Below are 23,321 nucleotides of genomic sequence, written 5' to 3' on the forward strand. Positions count from 1 at the left end.
TTCCCACTTTTCTCTATGCTGCTTAGTTATTATATAAATCTATTTTTTCTAATCATATACTTCCTCAAAATGACAAAAATATAAAACTGTGATAAAAACTAGCAATTGCAGGTAGAATAGGTTCTACATCAAATTACTTAAACACTGATAAAGAACACTGAATTTTTACAAAATGTGCAGTTTGAGTACTTCTTTTGATTGAGCAATGTGTACTGATGGTTTGTGATATTTTGCAATCTAATTTTACTAACTAAAAATATCTGCAATTATATACAAACTAAGGCATAGATTACGGTAGATTAAGATTTTTTTTTATATATCTGCATGCTCTTAGAATGATGTCAAAATAACAACAGCAAAATTTAGAGCAACGAACAGTGGTATCTCTAATAACTGCAATTGCTTTAATAATGTTTCACATTTTTATTATTCTATGTATGGTATTTCTGTTCAAGAATCATAACTTTTTACTTATATAAGGAAATCTATAATTTCGTGAATTATCTTTCCAATAATGCAGAGAAAACAAATACACTCAACATTTCTTAACACCTCACTAGTTTTTATTTATTTTTTTGTAATATAAACCTGTTATTCCTTTACATCAGTTTTTATCTTCAATGACATATGAAAGATCCAAAATCAAATTGGCTGTCTCCACAGCCACCTGTAGGCCACTAAGCTTAGCAGTGAAACAGTCCACGGTCAGGTTGTTGGCTGAGTCCATGGCTTCGTGGGGAAGGCAGGGTTGTGGTGCAAAAGGATGGCGAGCACTCCTTAAGAAAGACCAGTTGAGTTCTTCCCAGCTACTGTATAATCCACAGCCACATCTCGAAAGCAAATCTGGCCAGTTAACAACAGAGGGAGAATCTGCCTGAACTGACCAAAAGTGTCCATACTTCATGTCAGTGAGAATTTCACCTCCATCATGTTCTAAAGAGCCAGTGAGAGATTCTAGCGCACTGCAAAATGCTTCAGAAATTAGTTGAAGTTCTGTTTGAGTACATCCACCATCTTTGAGAATGCTTTCTGGCTCATTGAAAGTCTACAGAGTAATGAAAGAATTAAAAACACATACAGTAATTAATGTCATAAAATGTTTCTGAAAAATAGAATACTTGATCAAACCCTTATTCATAAAGTTACTATTTATTTTCAGTTTAATTAGAGGTTTGGCACAATGCTAATGGGCAAATCTGAGTCAGCTGGCCTGGTTATTTATAATAAAAGTGTATGCTCTCAGTCATGTTATCAGAATGAGTGAATCAGCATAAACACCTCTTAATCAATGTATTCTGAATGACCGCCCAGTAGTGCCTCCTTAATATATGGAAAATAAGGCATAATGCTTGTTTTATAGGTTTTTACACAGAAGTTCCTGAAGACTAATGTCCAAATGAAGTACTTATTTATATTTGGAAAAATGTTTGAGATTTGTTTAAAATGAGAACACACATATTACTAGACAAAAACAATTTAGGAATGTGTGTAATTTTTACATTAATGTTTTAAAAATATTTTCTCTTTAAATTAATAAAAATTAATGACTTTAAATTGTTTTTGTTCTACAATCCTAAAAAGTTTATTCTAGAAATTCCATAATAGAAAAAAATGTAACATACTAGCAAACTTAATGATTAAGAATTCATATCTTAATCACTTAAAAACAGTGATGCCATTTTTTTTTCCCCAAGGAAGTTTGAACAAGATGAGATAATCTCTAATGTATATGATTTCCCCATATTTTCTCTTTTTTAACTTTTAAAAAATATGTTCTTTATTGATTTTAAAGAGAGGAAGGGAGAGGGGAGAGAGAAAAATATTGATGTGAGAGACAAATATTGATCAGTTGCCTCCCATATACACCGTGACTGGAGATTGAACCCAAAACCTTGGTATGTGCCCTGACTGTAAATCGAACCCAAGACCCTTCTGTGCCTAGGACGATGCTCCAACCAACTGAGCCACACTAGCTGGGGTTCCCACATTTGCAATGCTGTATTGTTTCTTCAAAATCCTATTCAAAATACCTTCCTCCTCCAAACTTTTTCTAGTTTACTCAATTCCATTTGCAGACTATATTATTGTCCATTCAGCATTTATAGATTGGCCCTGATTTTGTTTTCCATAATAGATATCTGATAACTTTTCATCAATGCGCTCTATCATCACATAGATTTTAAATTATTTGAGATAACAGGGTGGGGCATGTCTATAAAAAACACTAGAAGCTCTCTTGATAGCACTCCTGACGAACCAAAGAATCAACTTGCAAATATCTACAAAACACATACCTGTTTGCATCAACTTTCAAGTAAAGTAGGTCAGTATTTATGAAATAGTCAGAACTATAATGCACTACATTTATCTATTTTTAGGAAGTGGTTTTCTAGATTAATAACAAAGATTCTTTTTGAGAGAAATAATATATATCATAAGTGGATATCAATGTAAAAATTATAATAGAATGTAATATTTGGAATGCTTTAGAAAATAAAATTAATGAAGTCTTTTCTTGATGATCCAGAAAGTATTGAAGTATTTTGTAGAATCTCAACACTCTCCTTGTTGTACCACAGCAGTTGAGATCTCTAATATGACAACTCCCGTTAACAGAATGCTTATTTCAACATGCAATATTTAGACAATACTCAAAGAATGTGATCATTTGGTAATAAGATATAGTAATAATAATCATTGTGATAAAGATATTACCTTATATTTGGAAATGTTATTTTCCTCAAGTGTTTTCCAATACTATCTGATTTAGACTGCAGAGAAATTAAGCATTAAAGGCTCCAGGGAATTATGATTTGGCTTATCATCTCATAAAACGAATATTGTTGAGAACCGAGATAATCTGAAAAGGACTATGGAACCTACCTTGTGTCTGATATATGCTGCCAAGTGAGTTTCAGTACAGCCACCTCCCAACAAAACACATGGTTCCTTGATTGTTAACTGCAAAACATGCAGTGCTGTTTGACATGTGAGCTATAAAAAAAAGAAATCATCATAATCAGTGACATCAGATACACAAAGAAATATAGCCATGATCCCAAGGCAAATTAGTCAACTCAAAAAGCCTGATTTTAATTGCAAAAGAATAAAACCTGTGTTTCTAAGGTCGTAATGTGATAAATACATTTTGGAATAATGAAGATTAGAGATCAAATAAAAATACTTTAGCCAGATGTTTGTTTTCATGGACCAGATTAATATCATCTTTAATATATATGTAGCTCTGCAAGTTGAGATTTACAAATGAATGGCCTAAATTAGTTGAATGACTGATATAAAATTTATTTCAAGTTGCTCTGGAAATGATAATATAGCTACAAACTGGCAGTAATAAAAAAAAAATACATAGACTTTTAATATTTACCAATGATACAACCTTGAGCATATGTGATTCTTCAAGTTTGTGACCAATGTCATAGGTTATCACTTTCCTTATATAAAAGTTGCATGTGTTATTGCTGGTAGAGAACAACAAACACTATTGAGAGGTGGATGATGGGTATTATTGGGGAATTCATTATCTAAGTGAATTATTCATAGACATTTAACATCAAAGAATACATAATTCAAGTTAATTTCTTAAGTAAAGTTCATATGTTAAGGACTCTTAGATAATTGTAAATACCAGAAATAATAAATGGTAACCCACGCCAGGTCGACTCTAGTGTCTACTTGTGACTTACTTCTCCATTTTTGTTTTTGCTTTTCATACCACCTAGGGAAGTATGGGGAGAGGGAGGGAAGTATAGCTCACCAAATGTGAAAAAAAATTATACCTTTCTGAATGACTATTTAATCTCTGCCTCAGCCCTTAGATATGGAAATCCAAGTTCATTACCTACCTTCAACTCATCCCAGGCAGTGTCGTTTCTATTGCAGAGAAGCAAGCTGCAGACAGTTGCTTTGTTAGGAATAAGATGAATAAACCATTTGAAGCCAAATTTTGCAGTGCACAAATCTTTCACACTTCCATAACTACTAGGAGAGATTGAGCTGATGGAACCAATAGGCTGTGTTCCTATTTTTTAAAGTTTAGAAAACACAAAATATACGAGTAAAGATGGAGTATACAATCATTTAAAATTATATATTTTTTTCCTAGCCAATATAAGTCCCATAAGCATATCATTTAAAATATGACATATAGGATAAAGAACAAGATGTATCTTCTTAAACCTATATATTAGTATTCTGCTATTAAAATTATATACAAATGAAGTAAAGCAGAGGTTCTTTTAGTTACTGACTTTTTTTTTTTTTACCATATTTTAGAAGGTATTTTGTACTCTCCGGACACAAAATTTTGTGTACCTTTTCTGGGAGTCCAGGAACTCTGAAAGCCCATTCATGGATTAGAGATCTAAAATTAAGAACCCCACTAATCTGGAATAGGGTGAAAGTGAGGGCACAGGCTATTATTTTAAAAAGGCATTATCTTCACCTTAAAACATACAAATTAACCTATCCAAATAGCTGTTTTGAGCTCTATTTAGTGAACAAAAAGATTTTTCTTTTGCTTAGCAATGGTGTATATGTAAATAACTTTCTAATTTATGCAAAAAACAAAACATGCAACATTCTAATTCCATTTTGTTATTCTTTGATATATTATTTTGCTCACCCTCCAGCACAGTAAAATTTTACAAAACACAAATTAATGAAAATAGGATAAGTTAGAATGACTGGAAGGTTTCCAAAATCTCTAAAATGTAGTGGAAGTTATGTAAGAAAAGAAATGACACTGAACTTCTATAAGAAGTAACAATGCAAGTTTAAAGTCTTAATGTTAGAACTGTAAATGAGCAATGTACTCCTTTGGCCCAGTTTCTTCTTTCAAATCAATGGAGTTAAAACGCCTAATAACAAACACTTCCAGCTCAAAAAAGAACCCAGAAAATAATCACTGAGCGATTTCACTTCTTTAAATATCCTTTCTTCATTATTTTTGAAACCTCAAAGAATGGGGAATACTTGAGTGATCTAAAATTTAAGGGAAAAGAAAAAGCCTACATCTTATAGAATTTCACACAGTGGACATGACAGGGAATCTAGAGAGGATCTGACTTTATTGCTTATCAGTCACTGGACATGGAGTAAGTCATTCATGTAACTGTTCTGGGTAGGCTTCCCTATGTGAGTTAAATGGGAATAATGTCTATTTAAACCAAATGTAAAAAATGCCCTGTAAACCATAACAAGCTTCACACATACTTCACCCATGCACAGTAACTCCACTATTTAACCCAGATTATCAATAAAGAGGACTTTTTTTTGAAGGGGGAGAAAGGAAGTAATGTTAAACTAGATATACCCTGGAAGATGAATTAGGCCCCAAACATATTTTACCTATTCTTAGTTTACCTGAGCCATGTGTGTGTGTGTATATAATCCCCCCTTTCTGTCTCAAAAGGTCTCTTATCCTAAGATCTAAGCTCTGGCTATTAATACTATGCTCTAAATTGCATATGAGATAAATAATAATTGTGGGCTGGTGTAGAAACTCAGTGACCACTTATAATATTGTTTTTATGAGAAAATGCTTCATACTGACTAAATAATTTGTAATACTTAATATTCACAACTGCAATTTACCCAATTCACGAAAAGCCAGAAAATATTTAAGTATATGAGTCTGACTAATATCAACAACAAATTCCAAATCTTTCAATTTTTTAACAATTTCCTCTTTGACAATCATTTGACAGTCTTACAAAGGTAGGGCAGTAACCCAGAAATGTTATGTATTCAATACTTGACTTACATAGTACTCCTTTTTGATGATTTATGAGAAAAATTAGTGCACTTTAGCAATGATTTATCTAATACTTTAAAACTTACAATCAATCAGAATAGAATGACCCATTTTTCTGATAGTCAATGCAATGAAAGGAATGTTAAAAAGTGGCTCAAACTCGTTTGTCATTTTCCTTTGGCTCTAATAGGTAAATGTCAACCTTACATCTGCTTTTAATTTAGTTTGTAAAATAACAGTGAATTCTTTGCCTATTATCATTCTGCATGTTACTATATTATTATAGTCAATTCAACAAACATTTTAGAACACCTGTGTAGCAGGCCTGCTGTAAACTCTGAAAATAAAAGATCCTGGTTCTCGAACTCAGCTGAAAATATTTAAAGCTAGAACACACGTGCGCGCGCGCACACACACATACCCTATTAATTAGGAACCACTATTTAGGCAGAAGTACAGTTGTTTGCTGGGGTTATGAGTGGAAAGAAAATATTCTAGATGCAAAATTACCTTCTAAATTATAACGTGACTTGAGAGCTTTGTAAAACTCAAGTAGAATTTTGTGCAAAGTGTGAAAGACCTTATGATTATGAGGATGCTAATCTTCTCAATAATCTGGAAGATATTTGGGGATGGAGTTTTAGACTGTGACAGATTCTGTAGTACATTTTACAGCATGGGCAATACATAGAAAATAGCCATAATCACTCAATCCTTAGTAAGTGAACAACATAGGATATTTTTCAGAAACAGTTGCTGTCAAAAATGATACTCACACATGCTGTGAGATTGGCGGCTTCTAACACTTTTCAAGATATTAAGTGACACACACCGAGAATGTCTCTGCTCTAAAAAAGTGTGATACATTAACTATAAGGGGCAAAAGCTAAATGTTTTTACCTGTCACTTTACTCAGGGGTTCCATCAGAGCCACTCCAACTCTGTCTATGGCAATAACACGATGCATACCAAGAAACTGTTTCAGAGCTGGGTGAATAACTTTTTGGCACATGACAAGATCTACATGATCACTAACTAGCTGCCTTCCTAGGCTAAGCAACTGGTCCAAAACTGCATTTTCAAGAGAAAGCCCATCATTGACCACCACAGTTCCTTTTCCAGTGTCAGAAAGATCTCCACATAAAGATGCACGGAAGAGTGCCACCTTCAGGGAATCCGATTTTTTGATAGGCAGTATCTTCATCATTTGAACTTCTGGTATTTCAATAAGTATTCCAGGTAACACAGTAGAATCTATAACTCTTTGACCTTTTAAAGGTACAATTATACTCTTTCCTAAAATGATGTGGCCTTTGGTGTATTCTGGAATAGTTAGCAAAAAGGCTTTCAGAATCAGGGTACTGATGTGGTCTACTTCCTCTCTGGTGAGCATACAGGCAGGTTTACTTGTTAATATACTGCGTATCAAACAAAGGAGGATTTGAGTACTACTAAAGTCGACTGGGATTCGACAACCACAGACCTCAGACTTGAGGTAACTCGTGCAGAGGCTCAACAGATGCTTATTTAGTTTAATGACAGTGGTGGGGGTTAAGCCTAGTCTCTGGACACTTTCAATCAGGTTGCAGCACAGAATGGCTGTGAACAAGCCACAGTCACTGAAGCATGACACATGGTTCTGCACAGACACTGTCAGGATCTTTAAAATGGGGTGGGTGACGGAAAGGTTAGCGAGCAGGGCTGACGACTGTGAGGTTGTGCACACAGAGCCTCCAAGGCCATTGTGCAGCTGCTTCAGCCTACCTGAAGGGCCATAGCACGATGTCACAATTCCTTTCAAGACAGAAAGGGTGGCTCTGACGCTCTCACTTGTCAGTGGTTCACTTTTACACAGTGATGGCTTTTTAGCTTCTAAACGAGACATCTTACTTCAAGTGGTCATTTGTGAAGACAGCTTTTATTTTGTTAACCGGTTTTCTACTTATTTTAACATTTTAAAAAGTATTCTTCAGGAATGAAAGTCTGAATATGTAGCATTGTGGTTATGAAATTAAATAGCTTCATAAACATGAAGCTAATCAGCATGTAATAATTTAATGACATATTAGTAGTTATAAATTTTTATTTTACTTCATTCTTTGATACTCTTTTGTTTGCTTCCGGACTGAGACTTTACAGATTGTTTTGCAGCCCTCTGTATAAAGTATGTTCCAAGATGGACACTTATGAAAGAAACTCCAGCTACAAGAAGCCAGTTCCTTCTAATCCAACTGGTTTTTTTCATTTCTTCTTTCAATATCAAGCTCAGATTCAAAGCTCTTTCTTTCTATAGAAAATAAAAATAAAACATTTTAGAGAATAATTTCAAAACACGTTATAGACTGCAGTTTAATAATTTACTTCACAGCTCTGTTCCTTCTTTAGAAAAAGAAACTACCAATTGGCATAAGACTCTAGAAAATAAGAAATGTAACATTCATTCCTTTATTTTTCAATGAATTCCTACAAGAAAAGTGCTGACATTTCAATGATTTTGGAAGGCACAACACAGCTAGAAAGCTTACAGTATAATTATTTGAATATGACATGCTTCTAGAAGAGAAATGCTACATTATAAAACTCATAGAATTTGCCCTGGCTGGTGTGGCTCAGTTGGTTGAACATTGTCCCATGTACCGAAAGGTTGCTGGTTCAATTCCTGGTTAGGACATATACCCAGGTTGTAGGTTCAGTCCCATCAGGAACTGTACAGGAGGCAACTTTCTCACATCGATGTTTCTCTCCCTCCCTCTCTCTCTCCCCCCACTTCCTCTCTAAAATCAATAAAAACATATTTTTAAAAAACTCATAGAATTTGGTCTCTGAGTCTTTTAAAAAAAATCCCAAATGTTTTTATTTTATTATATTAATGTTATGTTTGTTTTTTCTCTATAACTTTGGTTTTTCTGGAGACCTTAGGTCTCAATAGAAACTTGCTTGTAAATAATTATGAAAAGAAGGTAACTGTTAGTATTCCTGCCGCAGAGATGCCAATGTACAGTCCATGTTTAGCTGCAGAAATCTGTACAACACACTGGATCAAAGAACAAACCATGTTTTATATCTGGCCACAGTCAGAGCTAATTTTCTGTAGTTTTACCCTATCAGTGATTTTTAGTTTTGATGTCCTATAACTAATCCTCCCCCAAACTTTGGTTAATGACAATAAATACAAGACTCAGAAAATGTGCTAGATGACATAGAAAAATAGGATTTGATTCGCAATTCAATCTCAGAGTTTAAATGCATAAAATGTTATTATATACCATGTATACTAGTTTTCTTAGCAAGGTTAAATAGTGTGCCTTGAAGCACAAAATCCGGACACTTTAATAATGTACAGAAAGAATAAAAATATCAGGTTTTGGATCTTATCTGTTGAGGTTTAGTGCCTTGAAGGTGAAGGTTCAGCCAATTATTAGTTATTTCCAGGAATATGCTAACTATGCTAACTACTTGACAGTATTTAGCATAAAATAAAACTCATTGAAATTCTGAGCACAGTATGATACAGACCAAAATGGTGATTTGATGATATGTAAAGAAGATAGGAAGAGAAAAAGAGAACGTTAATGTGGAGTGTTAATTTGTTTACCACTCCCTTTCAATTTAGTTAAAGGGCTGTTACCATGGCAACTAGGCCCAAATAAAGTAAAGACAATGATGGCCAGCTTTCTCCTGTGATAATAAAGTTATAGTCATCTTTTTTTTTCACTGCACGAGGAAAAAAAATCTGTTCATCTTATGCCAGGAACAGCTAAGGTACTTAAATATTATTTCAATGGTTATTTTAGTCAGCAAAATCTGTGAAATACATTTAAATGAAACCTCAGTGAAGTGACTTTCATACATTAATTTGCACATTACAACATACACAAAACACAACAGAAATCGTGATTAATAAAATGATTTCTAGTACATAATGGTGAGATATACTATAGATTTTCAGTAGAATGAAGTTAGTGCCTCCAACAGTCTTGTGGTGGTAGTGAGACCAGTAACCACATCTTTTGGCTACTAATTAATATTTTTCTTTTTCTTTTTTTATTTTATTTTTTATATTTTGTTCAGATAGAGTGGGAGGGAGAGAGAGAGAGAGAAACATCAACGTGAAAGGGACACATTGAGTGGTTGCCACCCGCACGACCCAACCAGGGCCGGGGACAAACTGCAACCGAGGTACGTGCCCTTAGCAGGAACCGAACCCGGGTCTCTTCGGACCGCAGGCCGACGCTCTAACCGCTGAACCAAACTGGCCAGGGCTCTTTTTATTTTTTAATGTTTTTGATTTTTTAGAGAGGAGAAAGGAGAGAAGATAGAAACATTGATGTGAGAGAAACACTGATTGGTTGCCTCCTGCACGCCCCCACTGGGGATCAAGCCCGCAACCCAGGCATTTGCCCTGACCAGGAATCGAACTGGGACTATTCAGTCCATGGGACACAGCTCAATCCACTGAGCCACACTGGCTGGGCTACCAATTAATATCTTTATAAAACGAGAAAGAAAGAAATCACTTGAAGTGTTGCTGACTCTCAAAAGTAACAAATTATTTTGAAGCTAAAACATTAGATACTAATAAATGAATACAATTAGTTTTGTCGTGGAAAAAATAGAATGATAATAAAAGAACTCTTTGCAAGTTCAGATATGTATGCTCTGGAATGGACTTATGGCAGAGACAACTGCTCTTTTGGACACATACATGATCCTAGTGGCACTGCTGGCGAAAAGGACAGGACAAGCAATGGGCTGATTGGCTTTTCTCTTTTCATCCAAATGGATCTGCCAGGTAAAAGTGTCAAAAGTCTTTGTGAAACAAACTATTTTAGAAGAAACCATAGAATGATATGTTGCTTATGGATAATAAAGTCAATAGGTAGTCAGCTGGTGTGGCTCAGTGGTTGAGCATCGACCCATGCACCAAGAGGTCACAGGTTTGATTTCCGGTCAGGGCACATGCCTGGGTTGTGGGCCAGATCCCCAGTGGGGGACGTGTGGGAGGCGGCCAATCGTTGCTCTCTCTCTAAAAATCAATAAAGGGAAAAAAGAAATCAACAGGTAACTTACCAATTTAAGCTCTTTTTGCCAGAACTCTACACTTTTTAAAAGAGAATATTTCTCATTGTTGGAACATACCATTTGGTTGGAACATACTGTTTGGTTACAGATTAAATCCACTTACCTGAAGAATGCAACCCTGCTATTTCTCTTGGAGGTGGTTCTTTTGAGGACTTGCAAGTGCCAGACTATCTGGCTCAGGAACGTTGTCCTTGTTAGGTATTTGGAAAACAGTGCTGCTTTTGATTCTGTGCCACCCCAAATGTATGAGCCCAATTAAAGGTACCATAACAACCAGAACTTTGTAGTCTCTCCAGAAATTCTGAAAACTCATAGTACTTCAGCATCAGTGAACCTAAGAAAAGGTCAACAGTTAAAAGAGAAAAACAAAAACAAAAACAATCCCTCAGATTACATCTATAAACCACTATAAGCATAATATCGCACTAATAAAAGCTGACTGTTAAACGTTTTTAGTTACAATATACTGCAATGTTAATTAGCTTTTTTTTTGTATGTGCTCTTAGTGGGAATCGAACCCAGGACTCTCTGGTCCACAGGCCGATGCTCCAACTGCTGAGTCAAACCGGCCAGGGCTGTTAATTAGCTTTTGAGATATGTTATAGATCTAAAGAAAAAGCAGGAAGTTGAGCTTGGGAAACCTATAAAGCATTATTAAACTTTTAGTCAACAACCATAAAGGAGTACCATTACCTGCTTGGAAAGTTTATGAATCTTTAGAGTCATTCATGCATAGATATAATTTTCTTTATATCATTTCCTTAAATATGCAATAAAAACTTAGATTCTTCGTTTTGACAGAATGTAAGTGATGGTGTTTCCATGGAGACTGGGAGAGTCACGCATGGATTCAAAAAAAGTATGGCTTGAACTCTATGAATTATGATGAATTAATACCATTGCCATATTTATGTGCGGAACCACTGCATTTTAGACTATTTACTCTTATTACTAATAACTCTACCGTACAGGGGCTACTGTTTACCCGGTTTACATGAAGAAATTAGGGCTAGTAAATTGCTTGGAGTTACAAAGCTAGTTAGTATTGAAACAGATATTTTTCCTGTCTGTTTTTGATTTGTCAAGTGTAGAGTGAGGCCCAGAAAGTCTGTTTCTGATATTCTGTTTGGTTTGGAAACTCGAGTCTAGACAACCTCTAAAGACTTCTAAAGACTTCTTTTACTTTCCTATTTCAGGGACACTCATTAGGCTACAGTGATTAGCTTACAGACTTGTGATGATATGAAGGGAGCCACTTTCCAAATTCTTTTCTGAGCACAGAACAATAAGGATTGCTTCATTATCCACGGGATATATCAAGAAATAGATTCAATTGCATGTATATGAGTTTCAGTATCATGAACACTTACAGCAATTTTATATGAATGTCATCAGAAAAATGTCTGAACACAATTTTTACTTATTTCTTCCCTTTAATCAAGACTAAAATATAGTACTAATGAGTTAAATACCTGAATTGTCTTTGTGTTCTGTGCATATATATTAAAAATAAACAAACAGAAAGCTTAGGAGTTAATGTCTATGTACATATATTATTCCTAGCATTAGAAACCATTTCTCCCAAAGTCTAAATTTATATTTGTAAGAACTTTGTTGCTAAACTTAAACTATTAGATAGAGAAAACATGGCCTACTCTGTAACTGAAGGCATTTTATGGCCTTTTCTTTTTTAAGTACTTTGGTGTCCTTCACATTTTGTGCAACCTTTAGAGACCATACCTTTTATTAACATGCTTATGTCCTATCTTTGAAGAAAGTCGATCACAAATAACTGTGTCATGATTAAATTTCATTGAAGCCCACAATGCAAAAGCACTTGAGATTTGAGGATAATTAATACAGTTGGGGGAAGCGCTGGGTGGTTTGGAGTAAGGAGGGGAGTATTGTAACTTCCTAGAAGTAGGTTACTTCCTAGAGGAAAGGAAGGACAGGTACTGCACCAAAGTCAACTGGCTTGTATTGAATGACATGCGGCATTTCTGTCCACAAAATACCTTGAATTGAAGGTTTAGAAAAATATTGTCATTCATATCTAGTCTCCTTAATACCTAAGGTGACTTTAACATCTGTCACTCTCAACATGAGGTTATCAAGTCACAGTACTTTTAATAGATAGCATTTCTGCTATTCACCGTTTTCTTCACCGTGATTACTAACATAACTCAGTACAAGGTAACCTTTTTCTTGAATTATAAACTTAGGAAACAGCTTATAGAAAAGAGAGTCATTTGGATAACAGGTTTAAAGCAGGGATAACCCAATAACTAAAATTCAGAACAAATTAAACTACAATCTGTAACAACATTGTCTGGGAAAATGTGGTACTATTCTCTCCCTGTAAATCACAGTAATGTGAAGTACAATGGATTTTTCTGGAGAAGAGTCTCAGATTAGTTAGCTCAAGTTAGCTCCCTGCACTCAATGAATTTTTGGGTCATCCATGGGTTCAGGACAAAGGAGGCATCCATTTTATTTATATTGTGTTTAACAGTCTATTCTTCTTATTCATTAGAATAACTTAAAGATCTATACATCTTTTTCTAGATTTAGGTTTAGTTAAGCCTGGGAATCACTATTGCCTAATATCACTAAGGCCCAGTAACAGTACTTTCTGGTTAATAAATGATGTTGGACTGATTTAATGATGATTACTTATATGTTTACTCAACACCTATATGCCACCATTCCCTCAAATTCTCCACATCTCATACATTGAATTAGCTAATGGGGGTGAGAGAGCAGGTAATTATTTTTTGACAATTATTCTGTTGCCCTTTGAAAGGCTTGAGAAATGATTAGGATTGGGATGATAGGGCTTTTTACTTTACAAAGTACTTTTAGAGTCTTCACATTTAATCCACATAAATACACTAAGTTTTCACACCCTAACAGCCCATTTCCACCAAGATAGAACTAGAACTCTTAAAATCATATAGTGACCTTAATTTATTTATTTTGTTTCCTTCGCTTAATAGCTTTTCAGCACATTATGTATATTCTTCTATTTCTTAAATAACCAACTTCCCAGGGTGAGACACAAGAGACTTTACTAAATAAGGCTCATTGTTAGTCTTAAGAAAAAGACAACAAAGTTTTGAAATCTGACATCTTGATGTCCTCATTGAGGTAGTTATGTTCCTTGTTTTGTTCATTTCCTTTTTTGGAGCCTTTAAATACATTTTGGGCATACCATTTTAACTCCTTTTTTCTTTTTAATTCTTTTGTGAGATTTTCCTTTCAAAATGAACAATAGCATTACTGTCCTTTTCTAATAAATGTAGACTTACTTTTTAAAGTTAAAAAATATATAAATAGAAAAATAAAGCTAAACACATCTATAATCTTTTTGGTTTTAACACAAATGTGAACATACACACTGTTCTGGAATCTTTTCTCCCAAGAATATAAATATTCATTATGATTTTTAATAGCCATAAAACTTTTGATTGTATAAAAATATCCTAATTTGACAGATTACTGATTGATAGAAATTTGAGATGTTTTTTCAATGTTTTATTGCTAAATATGCTGTGGCAATAAGTATTCTTATTAACACTCCAGAGCCCATGCTCACAGCCTCTATATGTTGCTTCTCAGAATAATATAAAGATGTACCAGATTTTTTAACAACTCATTTTTCCAATAAACTTACAAAGTTTTTAAAACCCTGACTTTTACAAAGGTTCATGGTGCTGAGCAGCAAGGAGACTAGGAAATCCAATGTGGGAATGGAAAATTAATCTAAATAGAATTTATTTTGAGATGGTCCTTCCCTCAAAACACAGCAAGTCATTCCAGGTGGTATATTATCTGGATACCAGAGAGTATCGAGTCTGAAATAAACATTTCTCAAGAATGTGCTCAAAACACTCAGATTTGATGAGCAATGACAGGTTGCTCCCTAAGGTAAGTTTGTGCTTGTTGTTCATTCATTGAGCTTTTCTGGGAGTAAAGCAGAAACAGAAATGACAGCAGAAAGATATTTTTCCTCTTCTTACCCTCCTATAGCGTACCTCTCACTATCCTTGCCTTATCGTTCCTGAATCTTTTTAAAACACACCTCTAAACAAACAAAAAATACCAAACAAAAACAGAAGGTATGGGACTCTTTTAGAAAGATGGAGGAAACCAAAACAAATGAAATTAGTGAATTATAGATAAGTAAAATTAGAAGTATTATTATGGTTTTATATATTGAAATATTTTTAAATTTAGAAAACATCAGAGGCAATCTTAACACAGATTATGCTTTCATCTACTCTTCTTTCAAAAGTATATACGTTGCATTATTCAAAAGGTTTCATATTTATTATTTTGTTTTCACAGCAATTTTATGAAACTGCTTTAGAAATAAGGACATATTAAATGATTGATTGCAAGATTAATGTCAGTTAATTGTGGCACTAGACTTAGATTTCAGATCCCAAAGGCCTTAGTTGATATTCTATTAAGCAACTTTCAAAAGTTAAGATTTAGCATCTCAGCTTTGGCAATAAAGTCAATCAGAATTTCCAGTGCACAATGATGGATGAGAAGAAAATTCTAAGTGCATGGTGTGTACTTGTGAGGATCACTGAGGTCAACTATCTAGTGCATTAAGCCTGGTGTGTTTTCCTGATTCTTATGTCAAGTATATAAGAGGTTAACTATAACCTCGTGCCACTCTGTCCAAAATGAGAGGGCCAGAGTCTATTATCCACCAAACATACAACTGGGACCTACTAATAGTTGAGACTAGCTGGACTAACTTTAGTTCAGTTTTCTTTAGCTCATTTCTTAGTACAGAATAAATAGCAAGAGATTAGTGAACAGAACGGGGAGAAGCTTGTTATATTGACACCTCATTAAAATAGTGTACTCTTTTTGAGTACCTATAAATATAAAGGCCAAGAAAGGAAAGCACTGATATATGCTTCTGTATGCCAGGATACTCTCTAAAGGCATTCTGTGCCTAGAATAGCAACTTTCCCTCCCCCTAATTTGTATTACAGAGATTATTATCTCCCAATTTCTACCACTAGGCCTCTGATAGGCTTACTCCAACTTGTTACATTCCAAGGTAAAGGAAAGTTTTTTGGTGATAATACTGCACAATAAGGTGAAAGGCAAAATGGCAATTAAGCTTCCTAGAAAATCCTAAACAGCCTGGCTCTATCTATCGGATTCCTCTTTCTATGTTGCATCATGTTAATTAAAACCATCAAGTGTTGTTATTGGCATTACTAAATTAGGTTTACAACAATCTAGATGCAGGAAATATTCTGTAAAAAATTCTCACTTTGGCCCTGGCCGGTTTGGCTCAGTGGTTGGAGCGTTGGCCTTTGGTCTGCAGAGACCCGGGTTCGGTTTCCACTAGGGGCATGTACCTCGGTTGCAGTTTGTCCTCGGCCCTGGTTGGGTCGTGCAGGTGGCAACCACTCAATGTGTCCCTTTCACATCAATGTTTCTCTCTCTCTCTCCCCCTCCCACTCTATCTGAACAAAATATCAAAAAATGTCCTCGGGTGAGGATAAAAAAAAAAAAATCTCACTTTGCCTACTGGGCGCCATCTGCTGGTCTTTTGGACACAGTGTTAGGTAAGTTCTTTTTTTATGTCTTCATTGCTGCTCTGCTTCAAGTATTTGAAAAATAAACCAAAGAACTTATATGCATATATGCATAAGTAATGGACATAGACAATTGTGTGGTGAAGGTAGGGAGTGGGGAAGGTTGTTGGAGGGAGTCAATGGGGGAAAAATGGGGCATCTGTAATACTTTCAACAATAAAGATAATTTCAGAAAATATTTTTAAAAACTTCCACCCAATGTAATTTAATCATGAATAGAACACTAGATAGATTGTTAAACAATTAATTAACACAGCTCTTGTGATATCTGATGAGCTTTTTTGAAACTGTATGCCTTTTCTTTTACAATGACAATGTTTGCTTTAGGTATTCTTGAATTCTTCATTCCTGGATTCCAATTGTTGATGCTAAACATACTTCTTTTTATCCTCAAGTTTTAATAGAGCAGTTAAAATTTTTGCAAGTTTCTGTGTATGTGTGTGTACACATCAGAAAGGACTGCATATTGTCTCATGCCTACTCAACTGACATAAAGAGAACAAGTTTCCTTTTCCCCCGCTAACTACATCACCTAAAATAAGTTTTGCTGAACTTTTCCAGTCTTGTAAAAACACACACATCAAAAACATTACTGTCAGCTCCTGGTGAACTAAATGGATCATACCTGAGTTCTAAAGTTTCCATTCAGCAAAATCCAACCACATTCCTCACCCCACCAGTGATGGTCAGCTTGCTAGGTAGCTGGGCTGCTGACAGCACAGCCAGGTCAGAGGTGGGTCAGAAGTAGTCAGAATACAGTGAAGGTCAACAGTTATGCATAAGTATTTCATGGTCTCTGCTATCCCCCTCCTCCACTACCTAGAAACCAATGTATTTATAAATAAATAATATATTGAAAACATCATGAGTTTTATTTGGGAGCTTTACTAATAGTTGGCAATACAAAATGTGAACAATGAGTGAGTGATTAGTAACTAATGAGGAAGAGAAAATCAGTTTACTGGCAGCCTGTGGCTTATCAGAAAGGTTGAAGTGTTGTTTATAGTTTATAGAGTAGTATAAAAATCTTTCTGTTCCTTCACTGTTTTTATACCTGGCTGCCATTAGATGCTGGGGTTTGTTGGGGGGGAAGGACAGTGGGTATCACAGATAGCCAGACTGTTCCAGATTAAATTTGCAGTTGATTGGGCCCATGACGCTATAGCAGGGACTCGATGTAACCTTGGTTAGCTCTGAATCTCTAAAGGGCCAATTTCTATATTCATCATTTTTGAGATTTCTTATTTTACCCTTTACCTTTGTTTCTGCAGATAACCAACCTATCAGCCAGAGGAAACTGTGGCTACTGTGTATTAGCCCTCTCAACTACCTGTCTCCACATGTAAACACTTATCCATCACAGTGCTCATCTCTTAGCTTCCTTCTTCGCTGTGTCAGAGGAAGAACCTGTACTGCTGTTGCTATGCTCCAGTTGGTGCCGCTTTCTACTATGGGTACAGATTTTAACTCCTTTACCCTCTCTCCTTTCCCTCACCTCCCACTGGTAATGGATCTCCCTCCTCTGCATAACCTGACCATTTTTCTCCACTGAAAAGAACGAAGAACACATTCCCTAAAGCAACTGCCTTTTATCAGTCTTCCTTCCAGCTACCACAGAATCTGATTTCTTTCAAATAATGCATCTTTTTCTAGAGTCACTTCCCACTTCCATCTTCAAACGCAAGTTATCTGCTTTCATTCCATTCTCCATGGAAATTGCTCTGACTATAAAGATCACCAATCTCTCCCCTTATTTGATCTCTCTAAGCATTTTGATGTGTTCTTGAAACTCTTTTAAGTACTTGAGATTCTGGTCTATTCCGTTTCAGTCTCCTTTAATGGCCCGTCAGTTTCCATCCACCTATTCACCCTTATTAAAGATCTGTCCTTGGTTGGCTTGTCCCTGTGTTCTTGTTTCCTGGGTGGTCTCATTCATATCCAAAGCTTCTATTATAACACATTCACTAATGACTCCTGCATCTTCATCTCCAGCTTAGACTAATATATCCAACTGCTATTGTTCATCTTTACCTTAACCATGCCACAGAGTCTAAACTCATCTCATGTAAAAATGAATCTCTTTCCTTTCCAAACTGCTGTTCAATCTGTATTTTCTGTTTGTTTTTTAAAGCATTACCTACCAAGGCATTCAATTCAGAAATCTGGATACACTGGACTCTACCCTTTTCCTCACACTCCGGTCAGTCACACAGTCCTACCACTTGACACGGCAATACTTTTATGTAACTTCTCCCCACAGTCACAGTCCTCATTACCTCACATGACCTCCTGGCTAGTTCTAGTCCAGTGGTTTTCAAAGTGTTATGAGCTAGTAACTTAATTAGAAATGCAAATTCTTGGGCTGCCCCGACCTACTGAATCAGATACGCTAGCTAGGATGGGGGACCAGTAATCTGTATTTTAACAAATTCTCTATGTAATTCTGAAGCTAAAGTTTGAAAACGATTGCTATAGTCTACTCACTAATCCTCCACACTAGTAACACAGCTATCTTGCAAAAAAAAAAAAAAACCCAATAAATCTGATAGTTTCTGCTTTGTTTAAAGGTCTTCAGTGACATTTTTTACTAGAAAGTATAGTCTAAATTTCTTAGTACAGCATAAAAAGCCCATCAGGATCTAGTTCCTGTGTACCAGCATCAGAAGGTAAATCTTTTAGTAAGAATGCATTGTCCTATACTGGATAAGGAGTTGAGTTGTGGACTCCTGCCTGGGCTTTCAGCCTCTACCGTACCATTTTACAACTGGTTGTATGACCTTAGATGAGTCATTTAATCTCATGAGGCCTCACTTCAAGCGTCTGAAAAATGAAAATGATGACTTCCTTATCACAAGGTTGTGCAGTTGGCACAATATGTGGCACTTAGTCTGGACTCAGTGATTGTTAGCTATTGTCACTTTAATTATTTTAAAAGGAAAAAAATATTACTGGGGTCAACTTGGAGGGTAGCAAGAACAGGAGAGGGCTGAAATGGCTAAGGGAAGTGGTCCCCATGAAAGAGGCCCACTTCTCTGGGCAGTTTCAGTTAGTCTAGATGTCAATCAAAATACCCAGATTCTCAAGAGAGAGGTTCTGAGGTCTTTGGGGCTCTTTTGATTAGAGCGAGGTGGGCCTATAATTAGATTCCACAATGTTATAGAAAAGATAAGAGACAAGCTTCTAAAGTGATAGTCAGAAAACTAATTGGCAAGGCAACAGGAAAACTCAAGGACAGACCAAAACACCCAACACAGTGAATAATTCCATATTTGTTTCTTAGATAAAAGTTAATAAAGTTGCCTATTGATTAAATATGAGAGTCCTAATACGATGAGGCTTTGAGTAATGATTGGAATGAAGTTCTAACCTTCACCACAAATTAGTTATGATCTTGGGCAAATTCTTTCCTGCCTCAATTATATAATCTGTAATATAGGGCTACATAATGAAGGTTACTACATATATACTTATATGTGTATTAGTACAGTGTCTAATATGTGGGAAGTATTCAATACATGGCAGCTATTATTATTACTATTATTGGAAGTACATTATCTTTAATACAAATCATATATAAAAATAGGTACCTTTGGAGATTCCTGTTTGACCAAAGCTATCATATATTATCATTTAATATTTCAACTAATATTTGGTTATAACATAAAGCTGGGGTATACTGTAAAGACAGATCCAAATATAATCATACTTATAAAGTTTACATCATTTAGGGATTATTGATTTTCACTTCAAATATGTGTGAGCTTAATTTTATTCACATGTTTACTTAGTGTTGATTAGGTGTTAGCAAAACATTAGGCTTGGAGGTGTGGAAGGGGGACGGGTAAGGGGGGCAAGGGACTACTAAGATGAGTAAGACATGATTCCTGTCCTCACAGAGAAAACAGGCTTGAGAAAAGAAAGGCACAATCCTAATAAGACACAATTAAATGCTGTATAGGAGAAAAAAAATACTGTATAGATTAAAAGTCTTTACCAAGTCGACTAATTTTTCAAAACTCTACTTCTTGTCTTCTCTACCTTCCTCTTATTTAGTTTCAGTCCATTTTTACTTACTCCATCTTTAGTTACATCAGGAAGTCAATATCTATAAAGACTGGTAAGTGCCACTCACTACAACAGAAGGTAGCAGCCATTTGTTTGTTTCTCTGCTATCTTCTCAGTGCAGAGCGGAAAGTAAAGTCTTGTTCCCTTTGCCCTACACAAGGTGGCTCATTCTGGTGCTTCAGCTGTTAGTTCATATGTTACCTACTCAGCCTTTCTCTGAGCTCCCACTCTAAAGTTTTCCCTCTCCCACCCCCATTATTCTCCAGCACACCTCACTATTACCTTCAAAGCCCTGCTTCTGTGGCTGGATGCTGTGATGAGCCACCCTAATCCCCCTTAAAAATGAGACACTTCCACAGCTCCTGGGAGTGCTGAAGTAGCACTCAGTTGTCAGTCCCCCTCCAGGGTTGACCAGGCTAAAAGAGAGCTGAGCTTATGTCCTCTTTCTAGAGTAATGGACAACCAATCAGTGCAGGGGTATAAAGCCTTAGCCCTTCCCTTCAACTTGGGACAACTTTGAAGGGCCAACCCAGCACCAGTGTTCCTGTGAGACAAGGGAGGCCTTCCTTGGGACTGCACAGCAGCTCAACTTTGTCTATCCACCCCAAACCTGCTTGCTTTCTTCCTTAGTAAGTCCTTCCTAATAAATGTCTTGTCCTCAAGTCTCCCGAGAGCCTGCTTCCTAGGGAACCCAACCTAGGAGACTCTGGAAACATTTTGTTCATTAATCAATGCACTTGTTTATTGTTTCTTTTCCCATCACTAGACTACACGCTCCATGTGGTCAGGGATCATGCCTGCCCTGGTCACTGCTGTACCTGCTAACTCAGCACAGTGGGATATATAAATGTGTGCACATACATATATATTAGTATACATATGTACTTAGCATATGTAAACTATACAGTATACACATATATTACATAGTCGATATATATAGTACGGATAGATCGACGATTTTAATGAGTGAATGAAACTGCCAGTATTGAGAGCCTCTTAAAAACAGCAATAGGATTTTAGGCATGGTCCACTTTGAGAGAAAGATGAACATGACCTCAGCAGGTCTCCACCTCAAACGGATTTCGACACTGTGGCCCCAAAAGGGCCGTGAGTCCTGCTTCAGCGTCCACACGGTGGGCACTACCACGCTCGCTGTGCAACAGTTTTGTTGCCACTTCCACATCAGAGGGCGGCCCCCACCTCCCAGCCAGACACAGGCATATAGTGCCGTCCCCGCGAAACAGGAGGGACCGAGTCACACAGTCGGGCGAGAAGGCGGCAGCGCAGGTTCGATCGGTGCTTTCACTGCAACACCTGTTCCGTCCCTTTCCCGTGCGGCCATGCAAATGCGAGGAGGCGGCTCTGCACCCGACTCGACCCACACTGCTGGAACGCGCCCTCGCCACCCACAGGCCTGCCACCGACCTCTTTACTGCCTAAGCTTTCTCAAAGGTAGGTTTTTAGGTTTTTAGCTTTCTAAGGCACCAGCCTCCTCCTTATCCCCGCCCCCAAATATCCTTCGGAAAGGACACCGGTGACCTTTCTGAGGGTGGAGGCACCTCAAGCCACCCGCCCCTTTCTTCGGCCGAGTAGAAAGCTGTCTTTTCCACCTGAGGTTCCAGCGCTCTCACCTGCCCACCAGCCGCCGCGCCTCCCTAGGCCGCCGCCACCAGCAGGCCCCAGAGGCCGAGCCTCACTCCGAAGCAGTGCGGGGCCTGGCAACCCGCGCCCCGCTCTTGGAGACGGAGCATGCGCAGCTCTGCGATTGCCCGCGGCTCCCGCTCACATTCCTCTCTCCGGGTTTTCCTGAAGTTCTCAGCCACGAAAGCAGTGACCTGGCGGAAAAAATAGGGGACCGGGTTCTAGCGGCACTCGGGGGCGGGGGGGAGGGGATTCAGCATCAATCTCAGCACATTGTTGAAACTGAAAATTTTAATATCATATCAAATTGGCACAGCAGCTTCCTTATAGCGTGTGCTTAAGAGGAACTTACCGAATGAATGAAAAAAAAATTGTTCTCAGTGGCTCCCAGGCCTCTTTAATTTGACCAATCACAAAAGCTCCTGATTCTGTCGTTCAACGCCAATTCCCCTCCTTTTATGGCTGCCGTGAAAACCAGGATAAAAGAATCGAATCATAATTTCTCTGGATTGGGTTGGAAAGCAGGCAGGGCATGCGCAGTGCGAGCTGGTGGCGCTCCAGCCGCGCTACGCTCAGTCCTTGGTGTGAAGGTTGCCAGTGTGGCTTTTTAGTTGAACAAAACTTTTATCTCCTCTACAATTCTAAGGAATTTATTGTGGAAATTATGTTTAAATCTCTTTTAAAGTTTATCCCGCGTTGTAAAAGCAACCTTTACTTTCAAAGCTGTCCTTTCTATATTCTTCCCAATTGAAGATTCCGAAGAATCTTTCCATCTTGTGCATCCGGTGTCAACACTCTGCCATAGAAATGTTGCATTTTATTTTGTCTTTAAATCCCTCCGCTGTCAAGCACTGTACGTAACCGCCTCTCACCAGCTGCCAATCAAACTCACAGCGTTCACAGGCTCTAAATAGTCAGCCTTTGCCGCCGTTTTTGTTTCGGTCGGTTCTTGAAACCGCGAGATCTTGGAAGGGGGCCATTTTTCTTTTGGGCAGAGTCCGTGCGATATCCAGGCTCTTCGACTAGTGTTTTTCCGCCATCTTAAGTCCTGGCAGTGGCTTCAAGCCGGCTTCGAGCCGACAGCGACGCAGCCCGGATAGTGTTGCGAGCGGCACCGTTCCCCAGCGCGGGGG

The 23,321-nt window shown here is 37.1% G+C and overlaps 1 protein-coding gene across 1 annotated transcript; it reads right to left on the minus strand.

The window, feature by feature from the left end:
* Nucleotides 1-557: 557 nt before the first annotated feature.
* On the minus strand, nucleotides 558-22,281 carry MKKS (McKusick-Kaufman syndrome). Its single transcript, XM_036245585.1, has 6 exons — nucleotides 22,179-22,281; nucleotides 10,959-11,189; nucleotides 6,674-8,060; nucleotides 3,864-4,039; nucleotides 2,884-2,994; nucleotides 558-1,045 (listed from the first exon to the last, which is right to left on the minus strand). The coding sequence occupies exons 3-6, from the start codon at nucleotides 7,656-7,658 to the stop codon at nucleotides 605-607; spliced, it is 1,713 nt and encodes a 570-aa protein (XP_036101478.1). The 5' UTR covers nucleotides 7,659-8,060; nucleotides 10,959-11,189; nucleotides 22,179-22,281; the 3' UTR covers nucleotides 558-604.
* Between the last annotated feature and the right edge of the window lie 1,040 nt (nucleotides 22,282-23,321).

This window comes from Molossus molossus, unplaced genomic scaffold (assembly GCF_014108415.1).
Source record: "Molossus molossus isolate mMolMol1 unplaced genomic scaffold, mMolMol1.p scaffold_m16_p_6, whole genome shotgun sequence".
In the NCBI taxonomy this organism is placed as follows: Eukaryota; Metazoa; Chordata; class Mammalia; order Chiroptera; family Molossidae; genus Molossus; species Molossus molossus.